Here is a 14,137-nt window from a genome sequence, read left to right on the forward strand (position 1 = left end):
TCTGAACTGGGAAGTAGCTGCTGATGATTACACAAGTTTTGATGTTAATAGTTAGTGATAGAAACAACTGATCAAAAAATCAGTCTGCACAGGAGCTTTTTATGGATAGCTCTGCAAGCTAATCACTTTTACTACAGTATATAGTAGTATAAGAATAATAATCTGTTAAGTCCAAGCTAGTTCCCTGGAGGCCTCAGGATCATCCAGAGTCAGGATAAGTAAAAGTCCTTGATCTTTAGGGGGAGGAGTGAAAGAAGCAGGCAAACTTCCAGGAGTTTTGCCAAAGAACTCTTCTCGGTTCTGGATCAGAATCTCCATCTTTTTCCCCCTGGTCCTGAGTCAAAATCTTACCTCTCTCACCCCACCCTGTAATCCTTGCCTATGATTATCTTAACATCTAGCACCAATGGTGAGAAGAGCCATTTATCCAAAACTTATGCTGAAAGAGTCATTGTCTCATATCAAATAGGTAATTAGCCTGAAATACTTGATTGTCTGATTCAAGTACACCTTTTCATAGTTTTAGCCCTTTATAATAATCCCTATTTATTGATATTCATGTCATGTTAAATAAAAGACAATAATATAGTTCCCTTACTTATAAATCAAGAGTGTTAGACTTTCCTTCCTAAATCTATGATAATTTGATTTTAAAATGTGAAGAAATCTTAAAAACCCTCTCTTATTTTTGTTCTAGTATCAGGCTAATAATTAACATAATATTTAATAAGTCTTTCATTTTATTATCTCCTAAAATTGGGTCTACTCAACTACAATTAAAAGTGAAGAAAACACCTATTTTCTCCTACCCATTTTATTTCTTTCATTTGGAAACAAGCACTTCTAAATATTAAATAAGTGGTTACATGATAACATGAGTTTATGGATGTTTCTATGTGATGTTTAATTAAATATTTTACAAGTATAGAAAAGTTCAAAAAATTTTAAACTTTAATGGATAGTTTTTGCAATATTTTGTCACTTAGTTTTGATAGCTGAGTTTCAGTTAATCTAAATTATTTCTCTAATATGTATATATTCTAAGCAATGTGCTACTGAAAGTCTTGAGTATAGAGTAGTCATAGTGATAGCACAGAATTTTGAGATTTGCAAAGCTCTTTTTATGTCTATTTTTCATTTGATGCTCACAGTCCTTCTGAGAAAAAATGCTATTATTATTCCCATTTTAGTCAATAAGCATTTATTAAATGCTTACTTAGATACAAAAAAAAAAGGAACAGTTCCTGTTCTCAAGAAGTACATTCTACCAGAGGATACAACCTGCAAACAGCTATTTACAGGATAAGATGGAAATAATCAACAGAGGGAAACCACTAAAATGAAGAGGGGAGTAAAATCCTTCTTGTAGAAAGTGGAATTTCAGCTGAAAGGAAATCAGGGAGGCCAGAAAGTAGAGATAAGAGAGACATGCCAGGGACAACCAGGGAAAATGCCCTGAATTGGAAGATGGAGAGTAGAGGAGATAAATATCATTGCATCACAAAGTGCTTGTGGCATGTACTAGAAATATGTTCAGTTTCTTTGAAACTCAGTTATCATAGCTCAGTGATAAGATATCTCAAAATCTGAACATTAAAATGAAGTTTACAATTTTTTGAACATTTCTAGCCATAGCTACAAATAATGTACTATAAGGTTATACTCATAAAATATTTAAACAACGACAACAAAAAAAGGATTTTGTATTTGATCCTGGAATTGAAACTGAAACTGAGAGAGATTGACTTTTCAAGGATCACATAGTAAATATCAGGCAGGATTTGAAGGTCCTGCAATTCAAATCTCCCATTTTACAAATGAAGGAATTTTTTCCTTTGTGAAATTAAATGCTTGCCTAGGTCATGGAGGCAAGGAAATATGAGAGTCGATTGGTTCCTCTGATTAGGTCCAACATTCCTCCAACTGAACTACAATGTTATGATATGCTTTTATATTACAGTTGAATGGAATTCACTCAGTTTAACAAGCCATTGCTATTCTAAGTAAAAGTGGAGACGTTTTGACCTTTTTTTAAATGGAATTTATTTTATCAAACAGTTGAGTCCTCAGTTCACTTTCAAGTGATAAGGTTTGTAGTGATGTTACAACTGGTACATCAGGGTGAGTTTCAGTAAGAAATTTTAAATAACAATGAAAATTTTTGTTCTAAACCATCACTGAAGAAATTTTAGTGTTAAAGTAAGTCTATTGCTCATCTTTTTTAGAGTTTGATGAGTAGTTACTATTAAACCTAGTGTCTCCCTAGAGTATTTTTGCCCACTGCAGCCACTTGCTTGATCATTCTTGCAGTGGGTCTGTAGTTTCTGTCTCATTTCTCACTGTTTCTTTGATTCTCTTGGTCCTCTGGAAGGAACAAAAAATGAAAACTTATCGTCTTCATAATGTATTTATCTTTGTCAGTTAACTTTTATTCATCTATTGTGGCTATGAAAATCGATTAGGAATTTTTTTACTTTATTGTTATATAAATTGGATCTTTTAGGTTAGTTTTTTTGTATTATCCTGTGATAAAATATCAAGTCTCTACTTGAATTAATTCAAAATGAATTCAAAAAAATTCAACTAATGTTGAATTAATACATCATGTGCTATTTAAAGCAAATTTTTCACCATTGTTAACAAAAGTGAGCTTTTTTTGTGTGTTTTACAGATGAAATTTCTCCAATCAGTAAGGAAACACTAACTACCAGAGAATTCATACCATTGAATTCTTTATTCCAATTTGGAGCAGTTTGTGCACTGCTTCCTACTACTACAAACAGAAGTAAACAGCAGAAAATGAAAAGTAGCGTGGCCCATATAAAAGTAAGTATTTTTAGGGTTCCTTTAGGCAAGTTAAAGAGATAAGCACCATTCCAAAATGAGGATAAAATAGGCTTTTGTCAGTATCATAGTTCATAAAGAAGTAGGAAAAGAGAACATTTTTGTTAAACAGTTTAACTTTAAAAAAAATCCTAACAATATTTGAATGCTTGGTTAAAAAAATGTACCTCTCTGTGATGAATTAATTCTCTTACATTTTTCCAGAGGTACATAGATGTGGTGCAGGGAACATCTGACTTTTTAGCAGTCCAGGTTTTTATTCCTTTGTTGCTGTTGGTATTATATAGAAATGTCATCTGGCCTCCCTAAGCTTTAGTTTCTTCATAGATAAAATGAGGAAGTTGGACTAGATGGACTCTCAGGTCTCCTGACTCAGAATCTATAATATATATAAGAGGTTCTTCCAATAAATGGTTTCACAAATTTTGGCTTGTGTACTACTTCAAGAATTATATATGCAAAGATGAATAAATACCCATTTGAAGCTTTCCTGTCTTATGAAATAAAAATTAATAATTCTTGAGAAAGAGATTTTGAGAAGGAAATTGAGCAGTTCTCTGAAGCAAATATGCATTTGTTCATTCACAGATATCTATAGAAACTTTGTATGAATTGTGTCACAGAGTTTGAGAGGTATAGTGAAAAATCATTTGTGTTCACTAATAATTTCTCCTTCCTTAAAACTCTCTAGAGCATTTTCTTTGGACCTTTTATCATGACATCTTCTTACCCATTTGTGGGCAAAATATTCCCCAATTAAATTGTAAGGTTCCTGATAGCAGAGATTGTATAAATTTTTTTTTCCTCTTTTTATCTCAAAGCCTTGTATAGGGCCTGCAATCAGTAGGTTCTTTAAAATGCTTATTGATTAATTGAGGCTATTTTATTTTTCTTTGTCCCTCGTATACCCTTTGGTTTTGTCTTTGTTTTCCTGTTATCTGTTACATATTAGATACTCAGTAAAGAAATACATGTTGAAATGAATTGAATTTGTACATAGGTATTAGTGAACCATACCTATTATCTTGGTCATTAGTGTGACTTGTGTTAGGTTGACTAAATGTGACCATTTAAAAATCTTTTTTAGATATTAACCTTGATTTTTAACCTATGCTTAACCTTAAACTTTGAAATGCAATGATAATCAAGATACATAATTATGCATTTTAAGTTGCAGATTTTGTCTGTATAGGTATATATTGTGATTAATCTACATGTATGTACCTGTATGTTAACTATGCTAAGATGGTTATTATATTCTTTAATTCGGTGTCTAAGACCAATAAATGTATGGATTTCTTCCTACTACACTCCAGAAAATGTAAAATTAGACAAGGAGACACCATGCATTTACCTCTAGTCAGTTTTTTTTTTTTCAATAACAGTTATACACCATAAAATTATGTAGATAAGTGCATAGTTGTGTAGTAAATTTTTTTTTCCCTCCAGGTACATTTTTGAGGAGTTTAGCTAAAAACTACATGGCACTTAAGTTAACACAGCATTTACATTTTTTCCTTTTAACCATTTTACAAAAAATAAATTTCCTATTTTTATCAGAACTTTAATCCTGATTTGAAAAGCTAAAATTTCTTTATTGAAGTTGTAGGTCTAAAAAGACCTAAAAGTTTAAAACAAAAGACAATTACGTATAGTTTAGTGTCTGCAAATGTTCTCAGAACTTGCTAAGACACTCGTGTGCCTCATTTTTTTTTTTTTTTGCTTTTTTCCAGAAAAATTGAAAAAGTGAATAAACTAGATTCAAAAGCTATGTATATGCTTGATATGTTATATAATTGTGAACCATTTTGTTTTATATATATATATATATATACATATATATATATATATTCTGTTTTCAGATTAAAAAGCTGTATTACATCTGTTCTGATCCATAATTTTCTAGCCTTTTAGTGCTTCTTACTTTGGGTTTTAATGAGCTGTGATTATTTTTCAATGAGAGACCACAAAGATATTATATTGAATGTATGGCAGACTTCAGCAGAAGTTGCTCTTGAGCCTGGCAGAATTCATTTTTCAATGTCTCATTTAGGTAAAACTTTGTGCATAGAAATCTCATGTTGTAAGTAACATGAGAAAATATTTGCATAAATTAAAAATGAAATATAAGTGACCAAAGTGTTTCTAAAGTATTCCTGTTTTATACAAACATATTTTTTATTGCCTAGGATTTATTTTAACAAACATACTCCTAAATATTTAAATAAAAATAATTTCTAGATGACATGTGTTCAGTATTATGGGTTACAAGTGTTTGTTGAAACAATTCTTACCTTTTTTTTTTCTTTTTTCTCCTCAAAGCATAATTCTGGTTATGAAAGAAGAGAGCTTTCTAAAAGGAGTTCTTCTCCAGAAGATAGGTATAAACTTTATGTTCCACGTGCATTTAAAATTCTTGATTTAGAAATGTTAGAAAAATAGATTATAATTTCATAATATATTATTTTCAAGTGCCATGGTCTCTGACCCATTGAGATGTGAGACTACCTTCCACAAAAGTCCTGAGTTGTTTCTATAATTAAATCTCTGTAAAGAGACTCCCAAGGTGAAGAATTGGCCATATGAACAGTTTTATCCTTCATGCCCTAGAATGTGCTCCTTCCTCACCTCCAACTACTTATCTTCCTGACTTCCTTTAAGTCCCTACTAAAATTTTGCCTTCTATATGAAGCCTCTCCAAATCCTTTAAATCTAGTGCCTTCCCTCTGTTAATTATTTTCTACTTATTCTATTTATTGTTTGCTTTGTATATAATAATTTGCATATTGTGTCCCCCATTAGAGTGGTAGCTCCTTGGACAAGGATGATTTTTTTTTGCCTCTTTTTCCCTTTCATTCATATTTAACATAGTGCCTGACATTTAATTTGTGCTTAATAAATGTTTATTGATTGATTTTATGTGGAATTATTGTTTTTAATTATTAGGTAAAAGGCAATATTTACATGAGTCGAACATTCTAGTATGAATTAACTAAACATTTGAAATTTTTCTCAGTGTAAAATGTTAGTGAAAAAAAAGCAGAAATTATAAAAGTTTCACTATTCTCTATTGAATAAACCTTCTCTTGTCATCATTATAAAATCAAAGCTGACTAGTACCTGAATACCTCTTTTCTGGAATTTATGACAGTTTCATTATATATATTCAAATTACTTAAACTAATTAAGTTAGATAATCACACAGAAATTAGATCATGATTTTGTTTATGATGGGTTGGGTAAGGACAAAGAGAATTAGGAAATACACTACTACAGTGGCTTGCTCCTTTTCTCCTTTTGATTTTTTTTTCTTTGAAAGTTGAAAAATTCACCAGGCATCTAACCTTTTGTACTGGCGACTAGATATAAAACAAATCAGTAATGGCTATTGGAACCTCTAGCATAGTCCCTCTCCAGACGGAAATTGAGCTGGCACATATGCAACTAAAGGCTGTACCAAATTCAACCAGGACCAAAAACTTAATCGTTATGATTTCTTAAGACTTTAGAAGACCTTGTATGATTTTGGACAAGTGATTTTGTCTTGCTGGGCCTCCATTGCTTCTTAGAGAAAATGAGAGGATAGAACAAAATGGATCTTGATTTTTGAGCCTCCCGTGTTAAATATAAGTCAAAAACTCTTTCAAAGCTTGATGAATTTGATTTTAATAGATTTAGCTGCCAACATTTTTAAATAACAGCCAGCCGATCAGTAAGCATTTATTAGACACCTACCGTACACCAGGCACATTGCTAAGTACTATGTAAACCAAATGAGGCTAAAGATAGTCCTTGAGATCATAAGCGAACAAATATGTGTGAATGAGCTAAATGCAGGAGAAATAAGAGATTAATTAAAAGAGGAAAGGCATTAGAATTAAGTAGGATTGGGAAAAGGTTTCTTGGAGAAGACAGGGTTTTAGTTGGAACAGCAAAGATAAGGAGGTTGAACCTTCCATGCATAAGGGACATCTAGGAAAGCTGCTCAGATCTGAGAGATGAAACAGCCAGGAGATCAGTGTCATTACTATCAAAGAAGGTGGGGCAAAGAGTAAGGTAGAAGAAGATTGAAGGAGGAGGAGGAGGGCTAGGTTGTAAAGAGTTCTGCATGTCCCAAAGCGGATTTTATACTTGATCCTGGAAGTGAAAGGGAGCCACTGGAATTTATTGAATAGGAAAGATGATGTGATCAGACCTATTCCACTCCTGGTGTTTCAGATATGGTCAAAACTGATTTGATCATGTGATACCAAGTAGTAGGATTCTTAGTAATGAGTATTCATCACCACATTATTTTCCATCTTGTCAATTTTGCTTTTTTATTGTATATCTTAGATATGAAGAACGGGAACGATCCCCCCAAGACAGAGACTACAGCAGATCAGATCAAGAATATTCAGGACGAGGACATTCTAATGATAGTACCGTGGAATTGCGGTGAGTGTTATAAAAAAATTTGGTATTAACATTTGAATTTTCTTATCAGAATTTAGAATTAACTTCTTTAAGGTTGGATACCATGATAGGAGTAGATTTAATGGATGCAGCAAAATTAATTTTTATTAAGCACCTTTCTTCTTTATGCTGGGAAAGTTAGAACAAAGGAGAGAGGTATCATGGATTTGATAAGGAACAAATTTGCTCCCACTTTTCAAAAAGACACTTTGAATCCTAGGTTATTAAACTCTTGAAGTCAGGTATATCCTGACTTCAAAGTCAACTTTCTTCACTGTTACACATTACCTTCAGAATCATAATTTGCTTTAAAATTTTGTCATATATATCACCATTTCAGTAAAGCTCTCCACTATTCTCCCAAGTTGTTTACACTTTCTAATTTTAAAATTGCTTTATATTTATTTATTTGCATGACATGTAAATTCCTTGACAGGAACTGTCTTGTTTTTGTCTTTTTATACCTCTGATAAATGTTCAATAAGTGTTTGTTGAATTTAACTTAAACTGCTTCCAAAAATATTTCACACGTGTTTTGTTTTGTTTTGTTTGTTCAGTACATACACATACCTTAAACTATATATTTGTTTTTTTCTTCCAAAATACCTGCTTCATCATATCATTGTCCTGCTAAAAATATTTGATTCCATATATATGTTATGCTGTAGCTTACTATATATAATTATTCATTAGTTTGCTATACAAGAATGAAAAAATTCTTAATTCAAGAAGCATGCATTATATCTAAGTTAAAAGAGGAAAAGAGTAGACTTTTGAGAACACTAGCATCAGGATAAGAGAAGAATTGGGATTGATGTTTTTTATAAAGTAGCAAATGAGTTGAGGAACTCAAGGAAATGCCTCAGAAAATTGGGGATTGTTAAAAATGGAAGAGTCCATCCTAGATGTGAAGGACTATTTGAACATAGGCAAGAGAAACAAGCATGTACAGAGAGCAGCAGGTAAGCTTGTCTGGCTGGAATTAGAATAAGTGAAGGAAAGTTGCATACTGAAAATAGCTTTCAAAGAGCTTTAAATATCGCAAAGATAAAACCTGTAAAGCAGGAGCATTACAGCTAAACCTTGGCTTTAGGAATCTGGATTTGGCAGTTATGAGCAAGATAGAGTAGAGTAAGGGAGGAGAGACTGAGGCAAGGAAATCAAGTAGGAAATTTTCTCAGCAGTCTAGGGCAAAGCTTCCTAAATTGTGGGTTACAACCCCATATGGGATCATATAACTGAATGTGGAGGCCGTGAAAAATTTGTCCACAGTAAAAATTAACAAATATTCCACCAAGATTTAATTCATGTAAAAATAAACAAGTACATCCATCTCATTGTTATACCATTTTGTTTTCATCTTTAGTAAGTAGTAAAATATTTACCAAAGAATTGTTTTAAAATAAATATCTTTATGATTTATTATCAATAAATGTTTGATTTGATTTGTATACCTATTTTATATACCTACATTCCCACGGTCATGTAAAAGTTTCTTGGGCAAAAAGGGTCATGAATGCAAAAAGTTAAGAAGTCCTGGTCTAGGTAAAAGATCCAGACTTTCTAAGCTTGTTTTGAAGAGCTTATAAGCTAGTTTCAACCTACATTTTCCAAGTTCTTTCCTATTAATGTTTTACACAAATCCTTTATTCCACACACACAAATCTTCTTGCTCTCTCACAAATGTACCGTGAATCATCCTTTTTGTTAATTCTCTTCTCTGACTTGTGCCCAAGAATGCCTACCCACTTGAGATTCTCATAACCCACCTCTGTTACTTGCTTGCTACCTAATATGTGCAGTAGCACATTGTGATATATCTTGTATTTTTCTGTAATGTTTTGGTTTTTATGTAGTTGTCTCCTCAATCAGTTTCTTAAAAATAGGAACTATATTGTTTCTAATGCCTTGCCCCTTCTAGTAATTTGAATAGTGTTTTGTGCATTTTAGTTACTGAATGAATTGAATTTAAGTTTTTTTTCTTTCCATTTGTTTTTTCATTCACAACAGAGGGAGGGATAGAGAAAAACGTAGGGAGAGAGAAAGAGAGAGAGATTCAGATCGGAGAAGGTACAGAAAATCTCCTTCACCAAGCAGAAAGAGTACAGAAAGAGCAACAACTCAGAGCTCATCTCAGGATGAGCCCCCAACAAAGAAGAAGAAAGATGATGTGGATCCACTCCTCACTCGCACAGGTGGTGCTTACATTCCTCCAGCAAAGCTCAGGATGATGCAAGAACAAATTACAGATAAAAACAGGTACTTCCACATTTTACTAGGTGTCCAGTTAGATGACGTTAGTAGAAATCACATAGGTGCAAAAGGATTTTTGGAAAGAAATGGTGATAATATTTAGATAATATCCTTTGCTTCATTAGAAAACTGACATTGATCCATCCTATCATTCCCCTTCTCTTGATGAGAAAGAAATAGACAATTCAAATCCTGATTATATGGTTTGTACTTTTTGTAATTTTATCATCTAGTTATTCTTTGATTTGTGTTTAGTTACTATATCTGTATCTTCTGTAAGTAGTCATGAACTTTTTTGGGGGGGAAATCGATGACTTTTGAAGGCAACCTGTGTAAGAATGAGCCTGTGCATTCTGCATTTTAATTAGAATTACAGATTTGTTTTTAGCGTTGAAAAAAAAAAATATTCCCATCCAATAGCGATTTGATTTTATAGTAAAGCATGTTATCATTATATCTTGCCCTAACTATCTCATCTCCCTACAAATAGAAGGGGAGAAAATGTACAAGTTTGGTCACTGGAATAGAATCATACACGTAGCTCTTAAACAGATTGAAATGGCTAAATGAACCAAAAGCAGAGCTGGAAGGCGGGGGACATAAGTCCATCCAAGCTTCTTCTTAGCTCAAGCTTCTTAGCTTGCAACAGACCTGATAGACTCTGCTAGAGTGATAGAGCATTAGAAAGTCCTTTTTTCCCCCCAAGTTGACTTAAGCAACAAAGGCAAGCAACCATATATACATACAAAAGAAAGGTCAAAGTCTTAATCCAAACTGCTCCTTTTAAGTGATAGAATTAAAAGAATTTACAAACAAAGCCAAGCAAATAAAATGCGTTTGTATATTTTCATCAACACCTGTCCAAAATTCTGCCATTCTAGGCTCAAGTTTTCCTTCAAATTTTTTTTTTCTTCCATGTAGTTTGTCATGTTTTTAATTCTGATTCTAGTCTGTATTACTTATACATGTTTTTTTGTATGTTTCACATTTGTAATTTTTATGGCAATATGATACTCCATCATATGAATATACCATAATTTGTTTAGTTATTTCCCAGTTGTTGGGAATATAGGGTAATTTCCAATTTTTGCTGTTAAAATAGAACAGCTATGAAGACACAGATTTTTGTTTTATTCCAGCTACCCCATGTATCTGCTCTTTTCCTTTACTATTACCAGACCTGTAAATTATTTATTTATTTGCTTATTTTTAGTTTGCTTACAGGAATCTTTTTTCTTTTTTGTCCCAATTAAATGACATTTTGTTCATTTGGATTTGGCATTCTAGGCTATGAACATCATTTAGAATCTTAATTATTTTATTTCTCATTAGCCATCTCTTAGATCCTATGCATTACCCATGTATTTTGTAAGCATTCAGTTCAACAAAATAATTATAATGTGCCTGTAAGCATGGATAAAGTTCTTGATAGAAATGTTGACTGAGAACAAGCTTTGGTTTTTCTTGCTCTCATAGCCACCAGGTTTTTATTGATTATTCAGCATTTATTTAGCATTTATTGAGAGCTTGTTGTATGAAAAACACAATGCTAATTCATCCTTGTCTATTTTTCTTGCCACCAATTTAGATTTTTATCACCTCAGGACTCGATTACTCTCTCCCAACTTCTAATCTCTATTTTACTCTCCTAGTCTGTCTACCCCATTATCAAAGTAATGTTCAATATACTGCTTTCATTAAATAATTTCCTTAAAACATGTCAAACCATTGTAAGATTCTTTAGACAAGCCTTTAGAGGAAAAAGAAATTAACTTCTCTTAACTCTATCACTGTTAGTTCATAGATTAATTCTAGGTGTCATTCATAATTGAAAAGGAGCACTTGACAAACTGAAATATTCCTTAAGAGAGTTGCCAGAATAATCAGAGTCTGGAAACTGTCGTTGTGAAAAATGGTTGAAGAAATTGGGACTGTTTAACCTGGCAAAGATAAGATTCGAGAAAGATAGGAAACTTTCCACATTTGAAGGGCTGCTCTATAGACTTAAAAAAGAGTAGGACATGCATCCTGTTAAAGTAATGAGCTAAGCAACCTTGGAAGTAATTAAAGCAATAATGGATCATCGGGGATTACAAAAGATCTTTAGGACCAGAGAGATCAAGTCCAGTGCCCATATTTTATAAAGGAGAAAATGGGCCCAGAGAAGTGAAATCAAACAGAGATTCTTTCTTGTATCATTATAACAATGCAGTATTCAAATGTAGGCCAATGTAGACCAATGTACTGCTTATATGTTTATTATCTCCCATTTTCTCTATCCTTGAAGAGAAGCATAAAATCAGAGCATTTTGAAATTAGAATATATTATTGAGGACAACCAGTTCAAATGGATCTTCTCATAAAATGTGATTAGTTTTTCCTTGCCTCATTTTTTCTTATTTCCAGGAGCTCTCAGTCTCCTTATAATTTTTATTAAGAATTTCACCTACCTTCACAATATTTTTCACTACCAAAAAAAACTCTTTTTAAACAGAATAGAAGCAGCAGAGTGACAAAATGGGTAGATCATGGACTCAGTCAGAAAGAACTGAGTTCAAATCCTGCTTCAGACACTTAATTAGCTGTGTGACCTTGATTGTAAGTTACTTGACTCAGCATCATTTTCCTCCTCTGTAAAATGGGATAAATAATAGTTTCAATATCACAGGACTGTTGTGAGGTTCAAGTGAGATAACATAGAAAGTGCTCTTAAAGCACTTTGTAAATAGTAGTTATTTATTACTATTGTTATTATTACATGTGTTTGTTATTTAGTAATCAAATAGGTGAAATTTAGGCTTCTTAATATACTTGATACTCCATTCTAGTAATTCAAGAGATTCAAGTAAGACTCAGAGAAATTTTTATTGACAGATTTGTTCAACCATAAAACACATTCTTCACATGGAAGAATATGAGATTAGTTTTTGAATATCATCATAGATTATTAGAACTCAGTCTTCTCATTTAGACATTAAGTGATTTGCCTAAGACAAAGTAGCAATTAATTTTTTTTTAATAGAGAAGCTATTCATCTTCCTGGACTAATTAGTATAAATCTCTCTTAAGGCAAAAAAAAAATTCAGCAACAACTATGCTTGTAGACATGAATTTCTGCAAATATCACAGACTGTCCATTTTATAAGACACGACAGAAGTCATCTGGCACAAGCCATAAATTTATACAATTGTCTTCAACATATCTCACAAGGAATCTTTTACCATTTGCTTAAAAGATCTCTAGGAAGAGAAAACTTAACTCTTATACCCTCTTATTAGCCTTCTTTTATTTTGGTTTGTTTACATGGTCTGCTTATTTCCTTCAATGTTTCTTCATTGTAAATAAGCTACACACTAATTAATGAGTTTTACTTTTAATTTTATCTTATAATTAGCAAAAATAGTTTTTTGCCTTTATTAGGGGATCTTTACAACAATGGTTTTTGACAAGAAATGAAATGCAAAAGAATATTTACACATTAAACTTTAAGAAATGAAATTTTTTTCCCTTATACTCCTTTCACAATATGATTTGAAGTATTTTACCTGATTGCTCATGTATAGTTTGTATCATTGCTTATTGAAGCAGGAAAGAGGATTGAATTTAAAACTCGAAACTTTAAAAAATGTTTAAAATTGTTTTTACATGTAATTGGGGGAAAATATTTTTTTTAATGAGATGAATTCTTTATGAAAACTTTAGTGATAACTAAGAAGAAATTATAATCTTTCACCATTATTTTACCTTACTCTGGAAAAAATTGCATCCTTTTTATATTATAGCAAGTATCAATTTTCCCATAGTATGGCAGGTTTGAGCATCAGTTTCGCATTTTAGAATATGAACAGGTTAATTGAAAATTAGGCATTTATTTCTATGGTTATGATATATTGAATAGTGTCCTTTGTGTGTTTATAGTAAAATTGAAAATTAAAAAACTATTGTTGAATTCTAAATTTCTCATTATTATTATGAGATCCTTTGATTTACCTATTTTAAAATTTCTTATAGCTTAGCGTACCAACGGATGAGCTGGGAAGCCTTAAAGAAGTCAATCAATGGTCTCATCAATAAAGTGAACATTTCTAACATTGGGATTATCATTCAAGAACTACTTAAAGAAAATATAGTTAGGGGACGGTAAGTATCAAATATTTCATTTCACAGTATTTTTTAAAAAAGTAACCTACCAACAATGGCAAAAACAAACACTACTCTTTTAAAATATGGATACTAATCTTTGTAATTTTTCCTGTTTTCTTTCAGTGATATATATCGATATTCATTTCATGTGAATTTATGATTAACTAGATTTTAATAAGTCACCATGAAGCTTGTGCACACATACACATGTAACTGTTTTCAGAAGAACTTGTTCAATTGTTATTGATCATAACTCCATGTCTTAAACTGCTCGAACTCTTAACAACTTTATTTCAAAAGCTTTAAAAAAAAATAAATAGGCTGAAAATTTGGAAAGTGGGAAATATGTTTTTAAAAGAGGGCTATGACATACCCTTTGTTATCTTTAGACTATGTTGTCACAAGGTAAGAAAATTACAGATTCTTAATAGTTTTAAAAAG

General features: G+C 31.9%; 1 protein-coding gene across 1 annotated transcript in view; it reads left to right on the top strand.

Annotated features, from left to right (window-relative positions):
* The window catches only part of CWC22 (CWC22 spliceosome associated protein homolog), a 66,323-nt gene that overhangs the window by 9,134 nt on the left and 43,052 nt on the right, over window positions 1–14,137 (top strand). Inside the window, exons 2-6 of the mRNA XM_051986111.1 lie at window positions 2,672–2,826; window positions 5,167–5,225; window positions 7,180–7,281; window positions 9,310–9,558; window positions 13,565–13,693. Of these exons, the coding sequence (XP_051842071.1) occupies window positions 2,800–2,826; window positions 5,167–5,225; window positions 7,180–7,281; window positions 9,310–9,558; window positions 13,565–13,693 (566 nt within the window). The 5' untranslated portion in view covers window positions 2,672–2,799. The remainder of the gene's footprint in view (window positions 1–2,671; window positions 2,827–5,166; window positions 5,226–7,179; window positions 7,282–9,309; window positions 9,559–13,564; window positions 13,694–14,137) is intronic.

The sequence above is a fragment of the Antechinus flavipes genome, chromosome 3, assembly GCF_016432865.1.
Source record: "Antechinus flavipes isolate AdamAnt ecotype Samford, QLD, Australia chromosome 3, AdamAnt_v2, whole genome shotgun sequence".
Taxonomy (NCBI): domain Eukaryota; kingdom Metazoa; phylum Chordata; class Mammalia; order Dasyuromorphia; family Dasyuridae; genus Antechinus; species Antechinus flavipes.